This window comes from Anomaloglossus baeobatrachus, chromosome 10, assembly GCF_048569485.1.
Source record: "Anomaloglossus baeobatrachus isolate aAnoBae1 chromosome 10, aAnoBae1.hap1, whole genome shotgun sequence".
NCBI lineage: Eukaryota > Metazoa > Chordata > Amphibia > Anura > Aromobatidae > Anomaloglossus > Anomaloglossus baeobatrachus.
Window position 1 is genome coordinate 13,498,514 of NC_134362.1, and position 25,249 is coordinate 13,523,762.

The window sequence follows — 25,249 nt, forward strand, 5'->3', positions numbered from 1 at the left end:
CATTCACTGACAACAAGCAGAGATCTTGAAAATGTTAAAGGGGTATTCCGACTTTATAAAGTGATGTCGTGTATTGCTAGAATTTGCCATTATTTTGTGATTAGTGGGATCCTAACAATTAAAGGGGTGCAGCGCCGTGTACACTACTAAGTTCACCTTGGGGCGCTGTTGTGTGGGAAAAGACAAATACACATTAAGGGGGTCACCAGTTGTCACCGTTCATCACCTATGAAGTGGAGAGGTAACCCATAGATCCTAGCCATATCAGAGCAAAGCGTTGGCCTATGGCTGCTGCTCCATTCACTTCTATGGGAGATAAGGAGACAGTCAGCATGGTTGGAGAATGAAAAGTTGACTCACCTGCGTCTGAAGAAGCGGAGCCCACTGAAGGTCTTGACGCTGTGCCTCCGGCTGATAACGGCTCTCTCGGGTTCAAGGATCCTCTCCGAGCCGCTGGAGGCTGCCGAGCTGGTGTTGGCAAACTCCACTTCCCCGTCCATCCCAGCCGGACCCCAAAATCCAGGCACTCAGGGCTTCCTCAAGTCATGCTCCCGAGGACATTCACTGACAGCTACCCTCACTCTCCTGCATATACTACTCAAGAAGATGCAAGTATTCCTACACAGGACACCGAGCATTGCAATGACTATGCAAACATTACCGGCAATGTATTCAAATGCTGCACAAGTATACACACCCACGCATTGCTCAAGTCTATAGGACAGAGCGAGAGCAGCCTGACAACTACTGCCTCTGACAATAGCACCGCATACACCGAGGAAGCTGCACGCCCCAAAGACAATACTCTGTGCAGAACAAGTATAGGCACCCCCTAATGACAGTGTACACAGTGCAAACAAAGTATAGGCACCCCCTAATGACAGTACAAAACAAGTATGTGCACCCCCTAATGACAATACATACAGTGCAAACAAGTATGTGCACCCCCTAATGACAACACCCCGTGCACAAGTATGACAAAAATCTATATACACTTCCTAATGACTATATACAGTGGAAAACAAGTATGTGCACCCCAAATGACAATACATACAAGGCAAAATAAGAATATGCTCCCCCTAATGACAGTATACAAAATACAAAACAAGTATGTGCACCCCCTAATGACAATACATACCGTGCAAACAAGTATGTGCACCCCCTAATGACAAATACATACAGTGCACACAAGTATGTGCACCCCCTAATGACAAATACATACAGTGCAAACAAGTATGTGCACCCCCTAATGACAATACATACCGTGCACAAGTATATGAAAATCTGTATACAAGTATATCCACCCCCTAATGACTATATACAGTGCAAAACAAATATGTGCACCCCCTAATGACAACACATACAGGGCTAAACAAATATGTGCACCCCCTAATGGGCAACACCCTGTACACAGATATATGCACTCCCTAATGATAATACCCAGTGCAAAACAAGTATAATCACCTCCTAATGACAATCCTTTGTGCAAAAATATACACAACCACTAAATTACACCACTCTAAAGAGAGAACCTTACACAGTGGCTGCGGACAGTTGCACAAGTTTACACTCTGGATTTTGCAAACAGCAATGCAAAAATTACTACATAGATGCCGGCATCTGTTACTTTTTGCAAACAAGTACTCCAGGTAGGAGATTGCAGAAGTATACACTCCCCTAGTTATCACACTGCCTGTCCAGGCACAATACAGGGAGCATAACAATACAATAGACGCTTTATGGAGTTGATGCTATAAACCAAGAAGGGGATTGCAAAAGTCTAAGCCCCAATAGCACATCCTATAGAGAAAACAGGAAAAGCCCTTGCAGAAATGCAGAATGTGCTGCCAATGCGGGGTGCAGGTCAGCCATGCATGCACACCTCACCTGCAGCTGGGCACAGGCTGCACTCACAATGCCGGGGGCGGCAGCACAACGCCGGGGGCGGCAGCACAACGCCGGGGGCGGCAGCACAATGCCTCGGCTTTTCCTTCCTGGCTGTCACTTCCCAGCTCACAATAACAGGACTCTTCCCCACCAGGAAGTGTCTGCAGAGCTCTGTGTCCTGTCAGGACCCCCGCCTAGGTGTCTGCGCCGCTGCCTGCTCAGAGGTGGCCGAGCACAGGGGCCTGGGGAGCCACCTGTTGGTGCTGCCAGAAACTGCACTGGTGCAGGAGCAACATGTGTAATGTGAATCAAGTGCAAAAAAGCAAAAATGTACATGTGTATTGTGAGGCTGGAGCAGAGTGATCAGAGAAGCAAGTGCAAAACAGCAAAATGTACATGTGCAATGTGTGTGACTGCAGAGGTGTGCACAAGGAGCAACATGTGCAATGTGTGTGACTGCAGAGGTGTGCACAAGGAGCAACATGTGCAATGTGTGTGACTGCAGAGGTGTGCACAAGGAGCAACATGTGCAATGTGTGTGACTGCAGAGGTGTGCACAAGGAGCAACATGTGCAATGTGTGTGACTAGAGAGGTGTGCACAAGGAGCAACATGTGCAATGTGTGTGACTGGAGAGGCGTGTACAAGGAGCAACATGTGCAATGTGTGTGACTGCAGAGGTGTGCACAAGGAGCAACATGTGCAATGTGTGTGACTGCAGAGGTGTGCACAAGGAGCAACATGTGCAATGTGTGTGATTGCAGAGGTGTGCACAAGGAGCAACATGTGCAATGTGTGTGACTAGAGAGGTGTGTACAAGGAGCAACATGTGCAATGTGTGTGACTGCAGAGGTGTGCACAAGGAGCAACATGTGCAATGTGTGTGACTGGAGAGGCGTGTACAAGGAGCAACATGTGCAATGTGTGTGACTGGAGAGGTGTGCACAAGGAGCAACATGTGCAATGTGTGTGACTGCAGAGGTGTGCACAAGGAGCAACATGTGCAATGTGTGTGACTAGAGAGGTGTGTACAAGGAGCAACATGTGCAATGTGTGTGACTGCAGAGGTGTGCACAAGGAGCAACATGTGCAATGTGTGTGACTGGAGAGGCGTGTACAAGGAGCAACATGTGCAATGTGTGTGACTGGAGAGGTGTGCACAAGGAGCAACATGTGCAATGTGTGTGACTGGAGAGGCGTGTACAAGGAGCAACATGTGCAATGTGTGTGACTGCAGAGGTGTGCACAAGGAGCAACATGTGCAATGTGTGTGACTGCAGAGGTGTGCACAAGGAGCAACATGTGCAATGTGTGTGACTGGAGAGACGTGTACAAGGAGCAACATGTGCAATGTGTGTGACTGGAGAGGCGTGCACAAGGAGCAAAGTGCAATGTGTGTGACTGCAGAGGTGTGCACAAGGAGCAACATGTGCAATGTGTGTGACTGCAGAGGTGTGCACAAGGAGCAACATGTGCAATGTGTGTGACTGGAGAGGCGTGTACAAGGAGCAACATGTGCAATGTGTGTGACTGGAGAGGTGTGCACAAGGAGCAACATGTGCAATGTGTGTGACTGCAGAGGTGTGCACAAGGAGCAACATGTGCAATGTGTGTGACTAGAGAGGTGTGTACAAGGAGCAACATGTGCAATGTGTGTGACTGCAGAGGTGTGCACAAGGAGCAACATGTGCAATGTGTGTGACTGGAGAGGCGTGTACAAGGAGCAACATGTGCAATGTGTGTGACTGGAGAGGTGTGCACAAGGAGCAACATGTGCAATGTGTGTGACTGGAGAGGCGTGTACAAGGAGCAACATGTGCAATGTGTGTGACTGCAGAGGTGTGCACAAGGAGCAACATGTGCAATGTGTGTGACTGCAGAGGTGTGCACAAGGAGCAACATGTGCAATGTGTGTGACTGGAGAGACGTGTACAAGGAGCAACATGTGCAATGTGTGTGACTGGAGAGGCGTGCACAAGGAGCAAAGTGCAATGTGTGTGACTGCAGAGGTGTGCACAAGGAGCAACATGTGCAATGTGTGTGACTGCAGAGGTGTGCACAAGGAGCAACATGTGCAATGTGTGTGACTGCAGAGGTGTGCACAAGGAGCAACATGTGCAATGTGTGTGACTGGAGAGGTGTGCACAAGGAGCAACATGTGCAATGTGTGTGACTGGAGAGGTGTGCACAAGGAGCAACATGTGCAATGTGTGTGACTGCAGAGGTGTGTACAAGGAGCAACATGTGCAATGTGTGTGACTGGAGAGACGTGTACAAGGAGCAACATGTGCAATGTGTGTGACTGGAGAGGCGTGCACAAGGAGCAATGTGTGTGACTGGAGAGGTGTGCACAAGGAGCAAAGTGCAATGTGTGTGACTGGAGAGGTGTGCACAAGGAGAAAAGTGCAATGTGTGTGACTGGAGAGGTGTGCACAAGGAGCAACATGTGCAATGTGTGTGACTGGAGAGGCGTGCACAAGGAGCAATGTGTGTGACTGGAGAGGTGTGCACAAGGAGCAAAGTGCAATGTGTGTGACTGGAGAGGTGTGCACAAGGAGCAAAGTGCAATGTGTGTGACTGGAGAGACGTGCACAAGGAGCAACATGTGCAATGTGTGTGACTGGAGAGACGTGTACAAGGAGCAACATGTGCAATGTGTGTGACTGGAGAGGTGTGCACAAGGAGCAATGTGTGTGACTGGAGAGGTGTGCACAAGGAGCAAAGTGCAATGTGTGTGACTGGAGAGGCGTGTACAAGGAGCAACATGTGCAAGGTGTGTGACTGCAGGTGTGTGGCTGCAGGTGTGTGACTGCAGGTGTGTGCACTACATCTTGGGAAAGTCGCACAAAGTGTAAAAAAAACTATGCATCCAGCTGTAGAAAGCACTACAAGGCTTTTTCACACGTTGCTTTTTTGCTGTGGTTTTTTGCTGCATTTCTTCTCCATTTTTTTCATGAGCATGCAAATTAACAGCTGCTTTTTACAGGATCAATAAAACCTATGAGATCCCAGAAATCTCCTGTACACATATTTGCTTTTTTGTCCTGACTTGAATGGAAAATGCATGCGTGTTTTGGGTGCGTTTTTTCTGCCAGAGGGTGCATTTGTTGCTGAAGAAACAAATCTGCAGTGTGGGCCCAGGGCCTAACTTGTTTTTTCTTTAGTAACTGTTTAAAAATAATATATACTTTTGAAGTAGTGTAAAAAAGCAACAAAAAAAAGGTAAAATCATCAATTGTGTTTCTTAAACAATTAAAGCGATTATAAAAACACCATGAACTGGCAGAAAATAAAAAAATAATGCGATTTTGAAAAAAAAACAAAGGGATAAATGTCCTTGTGGCTAACAAAAATCCAGGACGTATTAGGCCATGTGCCCACGTTACGTTGTGTCCCTGCAGAAATTTCTACAGCGATTTGAACAGCACACGTGCGCTTCAAATCGCTGCAGAAACACTGCGTAGTGAGAAGCCGATTTCATGAGCTCTGGATGCGGCCTCTCCCATAGACAGAGCGGGGGCTGCATCCAAAGCGCACGGAATTAGTGACATGTTGCTTTTTAGAACACAGCGATTTGGCAGCATGCAAGTCACTGCGTTCTAAAACGCAACGTGCGCATGAATTATGCACAATCTTCATAGATTATGCAGGGGACGCAGGACACATGTAGTTACGCTGTGGTGCAGAACGCAGCGTAACTGTATGCAATACACACACGTGGGCACAGAGCCTTAGGGCCTAAGGCGATGTACACACAGGGCATTTTTGCACAGATTTTTTCTCTCATCTTTTGCCAGGAAATAATCTGCGCTATCCGGCGTTATTTTTCCGCAATTTGGCTGTGGCTTTGCACTTCCTCAATGATTTGTATGGGTGAAAAACTGCTGTAAAACCATGGCAAAAAATGGTGAAAAGAATGGACATGCTCAGTATTTTAAAGGTATAGCAAAAACCAAGATGGATGACAAAACAATCAGGAAAAAAAATGCATGCGGTGTGTGTGTGGGTGTGTGTGTGTGTGTGTATGGGGGGGGTGTGTGTGTGTGTGGGGGGGGGGTGTGTGTGTGTGGGTGTGTGTGTGTGTATGTGTGTGTGGGGGTGTGTGGGTGTGTGTGGGTGTATGTGTGTGTGTGTAGGGTGTGTGTGTGTGTGTGGGGGGGTGCGCGCATGAGATTTCAGGGATCTCATAGGCTTTGCTGGGACTGTGAAGGCAGCGCGCGTGTGTGTGCGTGCGTGCGTGTGTGTGTGTGTGCGCGCGCATGTGTATGTGTGTGTGCGCGAGCGTGAGATTTCAGGGATCTCATAGGCTTTGCTGGGACTGTGAAGGCAGCGTTTTATTAGCATGGATTTGCATAAAATCAAGACAAAAACCATGCTAAAAGTGCCCTGTGTGAACAGGGCCTACAGCCCAGCTCCATTGAACATAAGCCAATCAACTACTATGAGGCCTGACGTCAGTATTAGGCCAGTAGCCAGATTTCCTGACATTCAGCAGCTTTACTATTGTTATGGGGGCTACTACACCACCAATTTTATTAATAAATACAAATGGTGGAGATTTATCAAACCTTTCTAAATAAAATTAAAAAAATCCATGTTGCCCTTAGCAACCAATTACAGAGCAGCTTTCATTTTACCAGAGCCATTAACAAAATGAAAGCTGAGCTCTGATTGGTTGCTATGGGTAACCAAGACAGATCTTCTTACACAGTTTTGATAAATGGGGCCTAAGGCAGATTGATCATCACCGGCACATTATATGGACAATGCACTATTTTCTCCATCACAGGGGAAGGAAACAACACCAAATACTTACAAATGGCAGCCATTTAGAAAGAATGTAGAAAAAGTAGCAAACTGCAGAAAGATGTTCAGTCTTTTTTTGCCACCAATTGCAAATGTACACATAAGGCTGGTTACAGTTATCCGAATTGCGGTCTGAGCTACCGCCTTTACCACCATTGTGTCATAGGGCAGGAAGTAAAAAAGTACAGACATTACAGAGGGATTGCATATACTGCTTTCTTTGAGGTAAAACATTTTTTAAAAGCAGACAGGGAAATATTTTACCTCACAGAAAGAATCTGCTGCAATCCCATACTATCTTTTCTATATACTCTTTTGTGTCCTCCTCAGCCCAGGAGTAATTGTATGTTCAGACCATGTCCCTATAACGGTCAGACAGGGCCATTACACAGCACATAGCAGGGACACACTGTACAGTCAGACACGGCCATTACACAGTACATAGTAGGGACACATTGTATGGTCAGACACGGCCATTACACAGCACATAGCAGGGACACACTGTACAGTCAGACACGGCCATTACACAGTACATAGCAGGCACACATTGTACGGTCAGACACTGACATTACACAGTACATAGCAGGGACACATTGTATGATCAGACACGGCCATTACACAGTACATAGTAGGGACACATCAGCACAGGAACATTTATATAACTTCCAATTGTGGAAATTATTATTATTCCAAGATCTATTGATTAAAATCAACTTTAAAATTAATTTTGTTTGTGGGAAAACCCCTGTAACCCTTTTTCCACCCGGTGATTTTACGTTTTTTGGTTTTGTTTTTTCATCCCCTTCTTCCAAGAGCCATAACTTTTTTATTTTTCTGTCAATATAGCCATATAAGGCCTTGTTTTTTGAAGGAAGGAAAAGTTATCCTTTTGAACTACACCATTCATTCTGTCCCCTATTGCACTGGAAAAGAAGAAATCAATTTAAAGTGCGGTGAAATTGCAAAAGAAATTGCAATTGCACGATTGTTTTGGTTTTTTTACTCACCGAGTTCATTATATGGTAAAATTGATCTCGTAATATGATTCCCCAGGTCAGTACGAGTTCATAGATACCAAACATGTATAGTTTTACTTTTATCAAAGTGGTGAAAATGTTTTTACAAATTTGTAAAAAAAAAAAAAAAAAAGAATTGCGTTTTTTTGTCGCCATTTTCCGAGACCCGCTGCATTCTCATTTTTCAGGATCTGGGACTCAATAATGGCTTTTTTTTGCGTCTTGAGATGACATATTTAACTATACCATTTTTGGGTAGATTCAATGTTTTGATCGCCTTTTATTGCATTTTAATGCAATGTTGCAATGACCAAAAAAACATAATTCTGGCGGTTTGATTTTTTTTCTTGCTATGTCCTTTACCAATCAGATTGATTTTATATCTTCATAGATTGGGCATGTCTGAACGCGGTGATAGCAAATATGTGTTGTTGTTTTTTTTTTTGTTTTATTTTGTTTTCAATGAATCAAAAGGGGGGTGATTTGAACGTTTAGGTTTTTTTTATTTAAAAAAAAATATATATTTTTAACATTTTGTATTGATTTTACTAGCCTTACGGGATTTTATGCCTGTACTATCCGATCTCTCTGCTTCAGTATCTCTTTGAACAGCAGACATACTGTTCTCCTGTGAGTGCTGCTCTCTGCCGGCATTCACAGGACATGAGTAGAGTTGAGCGGATCGGCTATAATCCGGGTCCGACGGATCCGGATCGGGTTGCCGCCGAAGTCCGGGTCCGATCTGGAATCCGCGGCTATGTAAATGAATGGGGAGTCGGATCCGGGACAAGATAGAGAGATAGAAATAGAGATAGAGATAGAGAGAGAAAAAAAAAGGATCCGGATCGTGCACCCCGGATCTCAGGTACTGGTCGGACTCGGATCGGAACCTCGAACCGTGCGGATCCGGATTTTTCAGATCCGGGTCCGCTCAACACTAGACATGAGTCATGAGAGTGACATGGGTCATCATCTGACCCCACGATGTTATGACATTCTATTGGCGCTCAGTGATTGTATCAGGAATTGTTCTCTCATGCAAGAGACTCGGATCTATTATGTTAATGACACTCAGATCAAAGTGTGATCAGAGTTTGATCTCAGTGTCAGCTTAGCATGCTCCGATTATCTCGGAGGAGAAAATTGTATCACAGGTGAGAAAAAGATGGAGAACAAAATTTCTCTGTCTTCTCCATTCTATGAGTCAGTGGAAATCAGACTGCACTTGGATGTCATCCGAGTGCAGTCCGACACTTTCTACGCACCCATAGACTTTAATGGGTGCACACTGTCCGATTTGTGCTGCCACTCGCAGTGTATTTCAATTTTTTCTTTGTCATGCCAAATCAGATTTTGCAATTTTTCTGTTTTGTTACGTCAGCCATTTTCACAAAAAAAACCATCTATTGCCTGTTTGAATTAGGTTCTCAGAATCGGTCAGCCTATTCTGGTAATCACATGGAGACAGATTTAGCATCGATTTTTGGGGAAGCAAATTCACAGCTGAAATTTACTCAAACTTCTTACTAGTGAGAGGAACTATAAACTTCCCTGCATTCGTGGCTCTGTGAATTATACTCAATTGTGTATTTTTCTATATTTTATGGATGATTTTCAACTCATTTCATCAAAGCAGTGAAAAATGACTGCTCCTGCTCAAGTAAAAGAAAGTTGTCACGTCGTCCAAACTGCTTAAAATGATTTCAGCCATAATCCAGCATTACAAGTTCTTCATATATCCACAAAAAAACAACTTTTTACAACAAAATTCAAAATTTAATTTTGTTGAATTTCTTGGTCCTGAGGAAGGGGACTTGATCCCAGAAATGCGTCGACCTAGAGAATAAAAATATTATAATCAATCAACAAATCTTTTCATTGGCAGTAGCACGGCATGATACCCTTTATTCTTTCCAGCACCTTTCATCAGATTCAAGCATGTCTCCATTAAAATCTGATCCCAGGTCTCTTCTCCATGTCCCCAGTGTAGGTGTATACTGGTCAGGTCTCTGCTCCACGTTCCCAGTGTTGGTGTATACTGGCCAGGTCTCTTCTCCACGTTCCCAGTGTTGGTGTATACTGGTCAGGTTTCTTCTCCATGTTCCCAGTGTTGGTATATACTGGTCAGGTCTCTTCTCCACGTTCCCAGTGTTGGTGTGTACTGGTCAGGTCTCTTCTCCATGTTCCCAGTGTTGGTGTATACTGGTCAGGTCTCTTCTCCATATTCCCAGTGTTGGTATATACTGGTCAGGTCTCTTCTCCATGTTCCCAGTGTTGGTGTATACTGGTCAGGTCTCTTCTCCACGTTCCCAGTGTTGGTGTATACTGGTCAGGTCTCTTCTCCATGTTCCCAGTGTTGGTGTATACTGGTCAGGTCTCTTCTCCATGTTCCCAGTGTTGGTGTATACTGGTCAGGTCTCTTCTCCATGTTCCCAGTGTTGGTGTATACTGGTCAGGTCTCTTCTCCATGTCCCCAGTGTTGGTGTATACTGGTCAGGTCTCTTCTCCACGTTCCCAGTGTTGGTGTATACTGGTCAGGTCTCTTCTCCATGTTCCCAGTGTTGGTGTATACTGGTCAGGTCTCTTCTCCATATTCCCAGTGTTGGTATATACTGGTCAGGTCTCTTCTCCATGTTCCCAGTGTTGGTGTATACTGGTCAGGTCTCTTCTCCACGTTCCCAGTGTTGGTGTATACTGGTCAGGTCTCTTCTCCATGTTCCCAGTGTTGGTGTATACTGGTCAGGTCTCTTCTCCATGTTCCCAGTGTTGGTGTATACTGGTCAGGTCTCTTCTCCATGTTCCCAGTGTTGGTGTATACTGGTCAGGTCTCTTCTCCATGTCCCCAGTGTTGGTGTATACTGGTCAGGTCTCTTCTCCACGTTCCCAGTGTTGGTGTATACTGGTCAGGTCTCTTCTCCACGTTCCCAGTGTTGGTGTATACTGGTCAGGTCTTTTCTCCACGTCCCCAGTGTTGGTGTATACTGGTCAGGTCTCTTCTCCACGTTCCCAGTGTTGGTGTATACTGGTCAGGTCTCTTCTCCATGTTCCCAGTGTTGGTGTATACTGGTCAGGTCTCTTCTCCACGCTCCCAGTGTTGGTGTATACTGGTCAGGTTTCTTCTCCACGTTCCCAGTGTTGGTGTATACTGGTCAGGTAACTTCTCCATGTTCCCAGTGTTGGTGTATACTGGTCAGATCTCTTCTACACGTTCCCAGTGTTGGTGTATACTGGTCAGGTCTCTTCTACACGTTCCCAGTGTTGGTGTATACTGGTCAGGTCTCTTCTCCACGTTCCCAGTGTTGGTGTATACTGGTCAGGTCTCTTCTCCACGTTCCCAGTGTTGGTGTATACTGGTCAGGTCTCTTCTCCACGTTCCCAGTGTTGGTGTATACTGGTCAGGTCTCTTCTCCATGTTCCCAGTGTTGGTGTATACTGGTCAGGTCTCTTCTCCACGTTCCCAGTGTTGGTGTATACTGGTCAGGTCTCTTCTCCACGTTCCCAGTGTTGGTGTATACTGGTCAGGTAACTTCTCCATGTTCCCAGTGTTGGTGTATACTGGTCAGGTCTCTTCTCCATGTTCCCAGTGTTGGTGTATACTGGTCAGGTAACTTCTCCATGTTCCCAGTGATGGTCTATACTGGTCAGATCTCTTCTCCACGTTCCCAGTGTTAGTGTATACTGGTCAGGTCTCTTCTCCACGTTCCCAGTGTTGGTGTATACTGGTCAGGTCTCTTCTCCATGTTCTCAGTGTTGGTGTATACTGGTCAGGTCTCTTCTCCATGTTCCCAGTGTTGGTGTATACTGGTCAGGTCTCTTCTCCACGTTCCCAGTGTTGGTGTATACTGGTCAGGTCTTTTCTCCACGTTCCCAGTGTTGGTGTTTACTGGTTGCTTACGTGGGGATGTATACAGCTTTTTCTTCAACTCTACAAACAAGTGCTGGATTGGGTTGAGGTCTGGGGACTATGAGGACAGTCCAGCTCCTCTACTTCATTGTCATTGACCCATTTCGTCTCCAATATTGCTGTATGCTTTTGGTCTCTGTCGCTGTCCTGCTGGAACACTATGTCGTCCTTTTCATACCCATAGTACCCATAGTACTTGAGTGTATGAAGTAACTTGTCTTTTTGGATGATCAGTCACATAATGAGACCACCATCGAGTCTGGTCAAGTATCCAATGTTTTTGCCTGTGAAACACCCCAATATCTTCAGGCTTCCTCCACTGACTGAACTTGACAGCTCCTTCAATTTCTCGATTCGGTCACCCCTTTTTCCCTTGTTTCTTTCAGACCTACTTTCCCCAACAGAGCTATTGACTTTCACCTCATCGCCCCAAATCACCCATTTCCAATCTTCCACTTTTCGTACTGTTTTGCAAACTTCAGCCGACCCTTCTTATGATGATATTGATGTTGAGGCTTCTTCACCTTTTTTCGGGCCACTATTCCAGACTTGTGTAACGTGCGTCGCTCGGTGCTCGCATGGACGTCTGTGATGTCACTATTATGGAGCAGACGAGCCGCCTCCACTGCCGGGTGTCACCAGAACTGATAGACCTTGTGATGAGCGACTCGTTGACTCCGATATTTTGCCGGGACGTCACCTCTTGGCTTCTGAATGGATGGATGAACTTCATTTCTTATTCTTCCACCTGTCATGGCCTCACATGATGCAGTTTGGCAATTTTCTTGATTGAGAGACCGCTATCGATGTAATGGATGATGTGGATTCTCTTTTCGTGGAAAATCTTCTTCATAGCGATTCCAACCTGTGACCTTTAGCTTGGGAATCAACTCAATAACACACTGAGCTATTAGGCAAAGTGAGAACAGGTTGTAATTTTTCGTATACAGGAAGAAAATTTTTTTTACACCACCAGTAGCAAAACAGTAACAATGCAGAGACATGACAAGAATCTGCATAACTAATCATCTGCTAAATAGTTGCAAGTCACATTTATGTATGAGATAGCCAAGATGATTGTCTATAAAATGAAGGTCGTCTCACGTTCAGAGCTGCAGAGGATGGTGAGATATGGAGCCTGAAAGGCAAAAGTGCGAAACACTGTTACCCTTTTGCTCGTCAGTATATGAGTTGATTTTGCCGACAAATGAAAAACAGTATGAGACATTACAGATATGATTGTAATGCTGAATTGTGGCTTTACATGGAAGACATTTGGGAGGCTCCGAGGAAGTGAATTACTTGTAAGTATTTTTACTTAAAGGGATTATGTCATGAAGATGACCTCTGTCCATGTGTAGTAGGTGGCCGAGTTCCAGTAATGTAAATAATGGTATTGTCTTGTATTTTATGTTTGTGTGATAAAGCAATGTTAATTTATGTATAAATTCTATGTAATCATTAGATTTTAGGTAAGAAGACAGGTTTTACATGAAGAAGTTTACACTGGATTTTATAAGAAATGTTGCCATCTAGTGGCTACTTTAGGTAATGCAGACGTAGGACACAATGTAGTAAGGTTGTAGCTATGATTTTACATAAGATACGGTTAATGATAATTTTATTCATTTATATAGCGCTATTAATGCCACAGCGCTTTACATACATTGGCGATACTGTCCCCATTGGGGCTCACAATCTAGAGTCCCTATCTGTAGGTCTTTTGAGTGTGGGAGGAAACCGGAGAACCCGGAGGAAACCCACGCAAACACGGGGAGAACATACAAACTCCTTGCAGATGGTGTCCTTGGTGGGATTTGAACTCAGGACCCCAGCGCTGCAAGACTGCAATGCTATCCACTGAGCCACCGCAAGACTGCAGTGCTAACCACTGAGCCAGCACAAGATTGCAGTGCTAACCACTGAGCCACCACAAGACTGCAGTGCTAACCACTGAGCCAGCACAAGATTGCAGTGCTAACCACTGAGCCACCACAAGACTGCAGTGCTAACCACTGAGCCACCACAAGACTGCAGTGCTAGTGAGAGGAGGGGACAGAGTATGAAAAGGGTTGAGAGAGAGAATGGGTTTGTACAGGGACAGGAGAGGACAGGGAACTAATTTCGAGGGCTGGTTCGGGAACCCGAGCCTCCTCTAGAGTTCCGGAGCCTATGGCTCACCCCGGCGGGCTTGATTGAGCTGTCTGGGGCGATAAGGGAAAAGGAGTGGGATGAGGGACAATGAGATGATCAGAACGGTGAGGGAAGCTAATGGAGAATATCAGACGGTGGCCGCTAAACCCATATTGAGAAGCTTAGGTGAAGAAAGAAGAGAGTATTCCTCCAGCTAGGGTGAAAGGATGTCGGCCACCATGTCTGCCATGAAGGTGTTAAGATCAAGTAAAACGAGTATGGTTGAGAAATCCCTGTTGTGGCGTCTCTGCATCGGAACGCAGGAAGGCGAATGGAGTCCCAGGAACACAAGCGAGTGCCAAGTGCACAGTCGTATCCCTAAGAATAGCTGCGCTGCCTTCCTACACATGGTCCCTGCTAGGGCACATAGAAGCCATCACGGCAGCCCCCACGCCCCCGACTGGACCCCACTGCTATGAGCCCGAATGGAAGAAAACACACAAAAAGGTGGAAATTGTGAAACGAGACCTTGAGGATCTTTTACCATGGAAGCTTTTTAACTGCTGCATGCTTTGTGCATTACTGACCAGTTTAATAGAGTTCTTGAGATTATGTATTGCAAAGGTCTTGTGTATAAGCCTGTCCGTTCTTCACGTCCAGTGTGTAACACTGCAGACAATCCCTGTGGCTGCTGCAGTCTCAATACTTTTCTCTGTGATGAGACTTCTCCTTTATGATTATTGTGACTCGGCTACCAGGCATTGTTCACTTTCCATTCTGTGTCTTTGCCTCACACGCTGCAGAGGAATTGTAGCACTACATGCAAACCATGAAATGCGCACACGTCTTTAAGACACATGTAGAGAAGACGCGTGTCTTAAAGTGCACCATATTGCACCAAAAATGTGCTGCGAAAAAAAGAGGTGATACAAGAAAGAGAACAGTGTCTACGGCTTAGTGCACACTGCGAAAGCAGCGACTGGGAGTGTTTACTGTTTCCATAGACCGCCATTTACCAGATGGAGGCCATACACGTATAGGATAGTGCTGCACCACACATACATGTATACAGTGTGATATAACGTTTTGCAATGGCTCTCCATACGACACAGGCATCTACCCAGACTGGGCACTCGTCGTAGTCCTCCAGAGCAGATGCACCCAACAATGGCCACAATCCCGGTGTGCACGCCTAACATGTCTTGCTAGATGCGCCCAGTCTATCACACGCCGTGTATTAGTGTCTGGACTAATTATAAACTGCCTTAAATTGGTAAAATTGCAAAGTTCTCCTAAAACCAAGCAACTTTGCCATTTTCTTACTGTATGATCCCTAGGTTCTGGCCCCCTTTGCAGTCTGAGGTGGTCGGTTTCCTAGACAATGATAGCAGTACTTGAGAGTAGAGATGAGCGGACCCGTGGAAGTTCAGTTTGGGTTTAGCTGGACTTTTGAAAAAGTTCGGCTTGGGACCTGGACTTGACCTAAACCCCAATGGAAGTCACTAATTGGGCAGTTCGGGTCTTGGCCCACATACATCACATACATGCAGCCATAAACGGATTCCTTCCGGGAGCAGGGGGTTGGGTTTTTCCATTTTTGTTTGGTGCACATTACATCCAATCATGCTGTTGTTGCCCCCAGTGTGACCCGATCAAACACTGCAAGCGGTTCACACTGGGCCGAGCACCAAGCGTACCCAAGCACTGAGTGTACCCGAGCACCAAGCGTACCCGAGCACTGAGTGTACCCGAGCACCAAGCGTACCCGAGCACTGAGTGTACCCGAGCACCAAGCATACCCAAACACTGAGTGTACCCGAGCACCAAGCGTACCCAAGCACTGAGTGTACCCGAGCACCAAGCGTACCCGAGCACTGAGTGTACCCGAGCACTGAGTGTACCCGAGCACCAAGTGTACCCAAGCACTGAGTGTACCCGACCACCAAGCGTACCCGAGCACTGAGTGTACCCGAGCACCAAGTGTACCCAAGCACTGAGTGTACCCGAGCACGCACAAGTGATCTTCATACGTAAAGCTCCCAATCTCTGTTTTTGGTACGAACACGGAACACCAAACCTCAGGTTCGCTCATGTCTACTTGTGAGCTCTTTGCTATAGAACTTCTATTTTCTGAATTCGGTTGGATCGTTGGCCCCTGTGCTGCTCCGATGTCGAGAGGCAAAGCTGTCTTTACTAGGGCTGCACGGTGGCTCAGTGGTTAGCACTGCAGTCTTACAGCACTGGGGTCCTGGGTTCGAATCCCACCAAGGACACCATCTGCAAGGAGTTTGTGTGTTCTCCCCGTGTTTGCGTGGGTTTCCTCTGGGTTCTCCGGTTTTCTCCCACACTCCAAAGACATACAGATAGGGAATTTAGATTGTGAGCCCCAATGGGGACAGTGTTCCTGATGTATGTAAAGCGCTGCGGAATATGTTAGTGCTATATAAAAATAAAGATTTATTAATTTATTTTTTTTTACTAGCAGCATCGGAGAGCGCACTGTTCACGCCAGCTTTCCAACCATGCCGCCGGCCCGAATTGTCGAAGAAAGCAAAATGCAAGCGGGAAACCAGGAGGCTGAGGAGCGGCGCAGTCCTAAAGACAGAAAATGAAGGAAAGTATTAAACACCCCCTCTCAAGGAGTGGAGAACCTGAGCAAGTCTTGAGACATGATCCATGTGATTAAGGAGCTGCGGTGAGTTTTGAGATTTCAATGATGCTGTTTGACAATGATTTTCAGGGATGAGTGGAGCACGCAGCATATTTTACATGTATATGTGAAGCCCCACAAGTGCTGTGTCGGTGCATTACCTTCAGGGACTCCACGTAGCTGGATCTTGTCACAGGTAGGAAATCTTCTATTTAGGATTGTCGTGACGCCACTCTCAGAATTGCGGTCAGTGGGGACCGCCACTGCAGGTTAGGGGACGCCTGGGGCTGATGGTGGGTGCAGCCAGTTGTAATAGCCTCCTGAGAGTGAGGCAAGCCCCAGGACCCTGTGTAGGTGTGTAGAACCACAAGGCGCAGAATAACTCCACACAAGCAGAGTGTCTTTCAGGGGTTTTACTCACTGTTGGTGGCAGGGTGAGTAACCCGGGCGTAGCTGGGATGAACCAGGTTGGAACCAGGTGTCCTTCAGGCTGACTGATGAGGGTGGCTACCGACTCGCCTTCCTTAGCCCTTCTGTGGTTTGTGGTAACCCCGACTTTTAGTCCCTATGGGGGTCACCCAGGGAAGTAGCTGCTCCCCTCGTTTGTTTGCCGTTTGCTTGTCGCCTGGACCAGATCACTCCAGCTGCTTGCCTCCTGTGAACTATGGGCCCTAACTGTGGCTACGTGGCTGCGGCTTTTGTGGTGTTGTGGCGTGGGCTTTGAGGGCCCCACACCGGCAGGTTTAGCAAGGAAAGGTGGATCTATCCCCGCATCGGGATCTGCCGCCCGTTTGGGCCTGGTGCTCCCTGACAGTCTCCGTACTTTCCACTACGCTGCTCTCTCTCTAGCTGTGTGTGGTGTTCGGGCAGCACTACCAGGTGACCGTTCTCCCCCGTCGGTAGTCACTGCGCGGACGCTGTTAGACTGCAACAGCTCCAGGGTCTGCTTCTGCTCTTCCTGAGCTGCACACTAAACTGGCTCACTCGTGGGACCTGCACTGCTGCTCCTGTCTGAGCTCCACTTCCATGCTCCTCACTCCTCCACACTCTGCTTCAGACTGTTTACTCCTCCTTCTCTTTTCCCTTTGTGCCTGCCTACGTCACCTAGCAACCAGGCTCTCTACCACACCCCTTGAGTGGAGATGGAGGCTTCGCCCCCTCCACTCCTCAAGTGGAGGTGAAGGCTTTGCCCCCTCCTGGGATCCCCAGGGGTCCTCTCAAAGGTACATGTGTGAGACCTGATCACTATGCGCCTGTGTAGTCACACCTCGGTCAGCCTTCTGGATTACCTGTTTTGTACTGTCCCCAGCATGGGTGCAGTACTCAGTGGTGCCTGACCAGGTCAGGGGCGCCACATATAAATGAAGGGTTTCCTTACAAATCTGCAGAACATACGACAGGTCAGGCCTAATACGGAGCATGTGCCTGTATTGTAGAAGATAGAAGAAATCTGAGGCTTCCCGATATCCTCTCCATGCCCCACTGACATGGCCATTCAGCCAATCTGATCCTCCACGTGGGGTAGAAAGTGCAGCAAGTTGTCATTTTCTGCAATGCAGCTGAGTCATTGGCTGAAGTGAAAAATGGTAAGAAAAACAGCAAAAACATTGGAGAAAAGACCCCCCTCCCCCAGATTAGTTATTGTTATTGACGCCCCTAGCCCAACGCAATGGATAAACAGAAGCTGGTTCAGGATCTGTGAAAAGCTATGAGGAAATCCACTGTGGGAACATCTTGCTGCGGTCACTTTGTATCCTGTGGGGCAGTAACGATTTCCTATCTGAAGATGTTGAAAGGTGCAATACGTGGACATATAAGGACCATAACTATTCCCCACAGAAATGTGTATTCCCTATTTAGGTTCTTAATAGAATACATTAAGGTTCTGTGCAAACAGAGGTTTTCAAGTAGTTTTTGGAGAAGCTGAAAATCTCAAAACTCCAAAAAAGCTGGAGGTTCTGCTCCAAAAACTCAGCAAAAGACTCCGAGTGCACATACCCTAAAGGCCGCTTTACACGCTGCGATATCGGTACCGATATCGCTAGCAAGGGCACCCGCCCCCATCAGTTGTGCGACACGGGCAAACCGCTGCCCGTGGCGCACAACATCGCCCGGACCCGTCACACTACTTACCTGCCTAGCTACGTCGCTGTAACCGGCGAACCGTCTCCTTTCTAAGGGGGCGGGTCGTGCGGCGTCACAGCGACGTCACTAAGCGACTGCTCAATAGAAGTGGAGGGGCGGAGATGAGCGGCCGTAACATCCCGCCCACCTTCTTCCTTCCTCATTGCCGGCGGCTGCAGGTAAGGAGATGTTTGTCGATCCAGCGGTGTCACACGTAGCGATGTGTGCTGCCGCAGGAACGACGAACAACCTGCGTCCTGCAACAGCAGCGATAATCAAGACATGGGGGGCATGTCACCGATGAGCGATTTTGAACGTTTTTGCGACAGTTCAAAATCGCTCATAGGTGTCACACGCAACGACATCGCTAAAGCGGCCGGATGTGCGTCACCAATTCCGTGACTCCAGCGAGATCGCTTAAGGGATGTCGCAGCGTGTAAAGCGGCCTTTAGGCTGTGGGCTCATGATGGGTTTATGGCGCTGTGTATTTTCACTGCGTCAAAAATGTAGCATCTTATGCGGGCGTCACACGGTACGATCTATCGTGCGATCGCACAAGCAATCGTACCCGCCCCCGTCGTTTGTGCGTCACTGGCAATTAGTTGCCCGTGGCGCACAAAGTCGTTAAACCCCCGTCACATGTACTTACCTGCTGAGCGATGTCGCTGTGGGCAGTGAACATCCACTCCAAAAACATACAGATAGGGATTTTAGATTGTGAGCCCCAATGGGGACAGTGTTCCTGATGTATGTAAAGCGCTGCGGAATATGTTAGCGCTATATAAAAATAAAGATTTGATTTTTTTTGATTTTTTTGACTTCCTGAAGGGGGAGGGACGTTCAGCGTCACAGCGACGTCACACAGCGGCCGCCCAATAGAAGCGGAGGGACGGAGATGAGCGGGATGTAAACATCCCGCCCACCTCCTTCCTTCAGCATTGCCGGCGGGACACAGGTAAGCTGTGTTCATCGTTCCCGGGGTGTCACACGGAGCGATGTGTGCTACCCCGGGTACGATGAACAACCGGCGCAAAGAAGTCTAAACGATTTTTTAAAAATGAGCGACGAGTCAACGATACACCATTTGTAACCGATTGGCAAACGTTCTGAGTCGTTCAGAGGTGTCACACGCAATGACGTCGCAAACGAGGCCGGATGTGCGTCACGAAAACCGTGACCCCACCGACATATCGCACGATAGATCGTCTCGTGTGACGCCCGCATTAGGCTTTGTGCACACGCTGCATTTTTTAATGCCTTATTTGGTGCGGTTTGTTGCCCAATCTGAATGTCTATCCTTTTGCCAGCAGAATTCTGAAGTGCTGTGCACACGTTGCTTCTTTTTCCTTGCAATTTGGGGTGCAGAAAAAAAGAAGCAGCGGGTCAATTGTTGGTGCCTTTTTTTACCTGCATTTTTTAGCCCATCTAGCCAGTGATTTCACTAAAAAAAATGCATGGATCAATAATGCACCAAAAAATGCATGGAATAAAAATGCACCAAAAAATGCATGGAATAAAAATGCACCAAAAAATGCATGGAACAAAAACGCATGGACTAAAAACGCATGCATTTTTGGTGCGTTTTTCTCCCACAAGGTGAAGTTTTTGGTGCAGAAAATTTCTGCAACAAAAAAACTCAGCAAAATGGGGAACTGTAATGTAATAAACACAGAAGGATATAAAATACCAGGAAGTATCAAAAACAAAGCAGCTTTATTTAAAACATGACACACCAACAAGAGACAAAAAGCATCAAAAACATATGTAAAACAGCCCGCAAGTGACCTAACATTAATAGGTTCTGAAATGCTGCAGAAAATCTTCAATATGAAAACTTCACCAAAGGTTCATCGGGGGACATAGCACGAGGTGATGAGCTTTTGGTGAGTTTTTGATGTTGCACAATACTTAGGTTCTTTTTTTCTTGCATTGTTATTGCATTTTTTTTTCTATTTTCGATGAGTCATAAAATTTCTTTATTTTTAAACTTCCTGAAGCTTTGCTTTGACAAATCTTTATTGATACACTTAGGTGTGGATTACATGCGTTTTTGATGCGTTTCCGCTGCAGAAACACACTGCATTTTTCCCTGCAGATTTTCCGCATCTAATGTGAGTGTATGGGGAAAATCCGCACTGAAAACTCAGCGTATTTGAGAATCGCACTGCAGACCAGTTTACGTGGCGTATAGAACAAGCATGATATTTGGTTTTGATAAACCATTATTGACACAGTTGTGTGGATTTACATGCGCTTTGTTATCTGTGGATTTTACACGCCCAATGCAATTTTGGGGGAAAATCTGCACATATAACTCAGCGGAAAAGGACATTTTGCAGATTTCAAACACGCACCGCTGCGTAAAAAAAAAACACATTTATTTTTAGAAATCCATCCTCTTTACTGGAATTGTAAGACGCAAAGTTTTTTCTGCACTTAAAATATGCAGCGTCAAAAACTCATAGTGTGAACTATGCAAGCCCCGGAGCCCTGCCTTATACTTTGTTCTCATTTCTACTCTTCCAGGCAATCACCCACAGGCACAATGTCCACTTTCTATCACTTTAGACCAGGGGTGGGGAACCTTTTTTCTGTTGGGGGCCATTTGGAAATTTCTACCAACCTTCGGGGGCCGCACAAAATTATCAATGTTTAAATGACCCTGCTATATTGGATGAAGCAATTAATTAACTGGGGGCATGGGGCTGGGGGCACAGACACCACACGCGGAGCTGGGGGCACAGACACCACACGCGGGGCTGGGGGCACAGACACCACACGCGGGGCTGGGGGCACAGACACCACACGCGGGGCTGGGGGCACAGACACCACACGCGGGGCTGGGGGCACAGACACCACACGCGGGGCTGGGGGCACAGACACCACACGCGGGGCTGGGGGCACAGACACCACACGCGGGGCTGGGGGCACAGACACCACACGCGGGGCTGGGGGCACAGACACCACACGCGGGGCTGGGGGCACAGACACCACACGCGGGGCTGGGGGCACAGACACCACACGCGGGGCTGGGGGCACAGACACCACACGCGGGGCTGGGGGCACAGACACCACACGCGGGGCTGGGGGCGAGGCACAGACATCACTGGGGGGGAGGCACAGACATCACTGGGGGGGAGGCACAGACATCACTGGGGGGGGCTGTACACACGACTGTGGGGGCTGCACACAGGACTGGGGGGGGCTGCACACAGGACTGGGGGGGGCTGCACACAGGACTGGGGGGGGCTGCACACAGGACTGGGGGGGGCTGCACACAGGACTGGGGGGGGCTGCACACAGGACTGGGGGGGCTGCACACAGGACTGGGGGGGGCTGCACACAGGACTGGGGGGGGGGGCTGCACACAGGACTGGGGGGGGGGCTGCACACAGGACTGGGGGGGGGGCTGCACACAGGACTGGGGGGGGCTGCACACAGGACTGGGGGGGGCTGCACACAGGACTGGGGGGGGCTGCACACAGGACTGGGGGGGGCTGCACACAGGACTGGGGGGGGGCTGCACACAGGACTGGGGGGGGGCTGCACACAGGACTGGGGGGGGGGCTGCACACAGGACTGGGGGGGGCTGCACACAGGACTGGGGGGGGTGCACACAGGACTGGGGGGGTGCACACAGGACTGGGGGGGGTGCACACAGGACTGGGGGGGTGCACACAGGACTGGGGGGTGCACACAGGACTGGGTGATGGGCTGCACATAGGATTGTGTGGGGGTGCACACAGGACATTGGGGGGCTGCACACAGGACTGGGGGAGGGGTGCACACAGGATTGGGGGGGGTGCAAACAGGACTACTGGGTGATGGGCTGCACACAGGACATTGGGGGGCTGCACACAGGACTGGGGGAGGTGTGCACACAGGATATTGGGGGCCACACTGCGCTGAGAGTTTCATGCAACTCTGGGGGAGAAGGTTTACAGAACTGGTGTGGGGAGGCACAAGCATTGGGCAGGGCACATAGCAGCAGAGGATCGGCGCTGGACTCACAGCAGCATTGCACTCACATCACCGGAGTGCAGGAGCCGGACACACTGCATCAGAAGGAGAAGGCAGGCACTGATCTCCGGAGGGCAGGGGGCGTGCACACAACGCTGGAAGCTGAGGCTGCTGTAGACCCGCCCACAATTGGCACTGGCCGACGGGAGAACACATTGCAGCACAAACAGCAATGTGTGGATTTAAAGGGCCGGCGGCAGCAAACTGCGGTGACAGCACCAGCACTGCCTCCCCCGGGAATCTGCCCGGGGGCCACATAAAAGGTCATGGCGGGCCGCATGCGGCCCTCGGGCCGGAGGTTCCCCACCCCTGCTTTAGACCATATATTCAGAATAAAGGCAAAAGAAGACGACTGCTTCATTATAAGGTCAGTGATGAGCTCAGTAGGGATGTGTGATGTCTGCTGGAGATAGCCCATAAAGCTCAGCACAAACGAGGGATGTGAAAGAGCAAATAATACAGAATGGCATAAAGTGTAAGAGAGGACTGTGGAGACACGGGGCTCAGTGGGCGCTCTCGTCCACTAAAACCCGCCGCCTTTAGAAAGACAGCGTGGCTCAGGGCTCATCCCAACTGAACGCCGGCCTCCTTAACCGTGGGCGTAACACTACTCAGACAACACACGGTGAGGGAATCACAATAATTAGACTTTATTAGATCCCCAAAGTATTAACGGCACATATGTCACGCTCCCCGGGTCCCCTGTGCTGCCCTCCGGCTCACCTGTCACGCTCCCCGGGTCCCCCGTCTCGCTTCCCGGTTCCTTGGTCCGGTCACCGCCGCTCCCCGCTCTCCAGCACCCCTTGCCAGCGCGTCCCCAGCGTCCTGGTCCCCGCACCCGGCGTCCGTCGGCTTCACAGCCCCATCCTGGCCCTGCTGCTTCCTCCTCGCAGCTTCCTGCTCTGGCTTCTGGCACTCGGGCCGCGCGCATGCGCATTAGGGCGCGCGCGCGGTCATTGACCCTTTCTTAAAGGGCCAGCGTCCATTAACAGGAAATGATGCAAAACAGGTACAGGGTATAAAGGGGGTTTATGTCCAAGGGGGCGGGGTATGATCTTCGTGTTTCTTAAGCTAGGAGTCAGGTCTCCTGGTGTATATGTGTATATACTCACCTATCTCTCTTGTAGAGCCGTGCCTGCCTCGCCATCCGGTCCAGACCGAATCCCGAACCCCGAACGCAGTCCATCTGCCATCCTGACAGTCCGTACCATCTCGGATCCCTGCGGTGACCTGTCATCTCGCTCCAAAGGTTCCGGACCCCGCCTGACATCTTCTCGGCTTCCGAACCTGAGCTGCGTCACCCGGACTACCACCAGTGACTCCGTAGTCCCAGGGACTTCTCCGTTATACTCCTGTGCACGGACTGTTCTGCTGCCTATAGTGCTCCAGCTACCGGACCCCTTACCACCATCTAGGAGTTCGGCCCAGTGGATCCACCTCCTGGGTCTGCCCGTCCACCTGGCCCTGACAGTAAGATCAGGCCATGGATCCCGCTGCAGCACTAGCAGCCGTACAGGAGGAACTCCAACGCCAGCGTGAGACTCAGACCCGCATGCTGCAATTTATGTCTTCTGTGGACGCCCGCCTGAACACGCTACAAGCGGCAGTCACGTCTTCAGCATCCCGGGCCTCCACTAGTCAAGCCACGGCTCCAGCTCCCGTGGCGACTTCTTCAGATACTTCCAGACTTCGTTTGGCCTCACCACCCCGGTACGCCGGAGACCCCAAGACCTGCAGGGGATTCTTAAACCAATGCTCCCTCCATTTCACGCAGCTGCCGCATTTGTTTGCCTCTGATCAAGCCAAGGTCGCCTTCGTCATGTCCCATCTAGAGGGTGAGGCACTGGCGTGGATGAACCCCTTGTGGGAGAAGGGGGATCCTGTGACCACGAACATCCAGGACTTCCTGCAGGCATTCCGTGGCACCTTTGATGAGCCCGGACGCGCCTCCGCGTCTGCTTCGTCTCTTCTCCGGCTGCGTCAGGGGACTCTGACGGTGGGCCAATACGCAATCCGGTTTCGCACCTTGACTTCGGAACTCGGGTGGAACAACGAGGCCCTAACCGCCGCCTTCTGGGAAGGACTCTCGGGGCGAATTAAAGATGAGCTGGCGGGTCGTGACGTACCGACCACCCTGGATGCCCTGATTACCCTAGCGACTCGAGTGGACATCCGCTTTCAGGAGCGATCCAAGGAAGTGTCCCGTGAGAGACGACCGGTACGGCATTCCTCTCCTCCGCAGAAGCCCGCCGTACTTCAGTCTTCGACAGCTGGGGTCCCCGTCCACGAGCCCATGCAGATCGACAGAGTGCGGCAGTCTGAACAACGTAGAGCTGAGCGGCTCGCCAAGGGCCTCTGCTTTTACTGCGGAGAGGACACACACCTGCTACGCTCCTGTCCTGAGAGGCCGGGAAACTCCAAAGCCTAGGGTTGGTAGGAGAGGCCACCCTAGGTGCTGGGACTCTCTCAGACCCGGTTACATGGACTGTGCAAGTGACAACGGGAGAGACGCGGTTCACGGCTGAGGCATACCTCGATTCCGGGGCAGCAGGCAATTTCATCCAGCAGGCCACGGTGGACAAGTACCAGGTGCCTGTTACTCCACTTGACAAGCCCCTCGTGATTGCCTCTGTGGATGGGAGACCCCTCTCTGACACCATCTCCTGGATCACCAAGCCGGTGGAACTGCGTATCGGTGCCCTGCACACCG

General features: G+C 49.0%; 1 protein-coding gene across 2 annotated transcripts in view; it reads right to left on the reverse strand.

The window, feature by feature from the left end:
• DGKZ (diacylglycerol kinase zeta) overlaps positions 1–25,249 on the reverse strand; it is a 197,190-nt gene that overhangs the window by 165,045 nt on the left and 6,896 nt on the right. Inside the window, exon 1 of one of the 2 annotated variants that reach the window (XM_075326167.1) lies at positions 361–2,057. The exons of the other annotated variant lie outside the window; for it this stretch is intronic. Within the exon in view, the coding sequence (XP_075182282.1) occupies positions 361–500 (140 nt within the window). The 5' untranslated portion in view covers positions 501–2,057. Of the gene's footprint in view, positions 1–360; positions 2,058–25,249 lie in introns of those variants that run through there. 2 annotated transcript variants of the gene reach the window in all.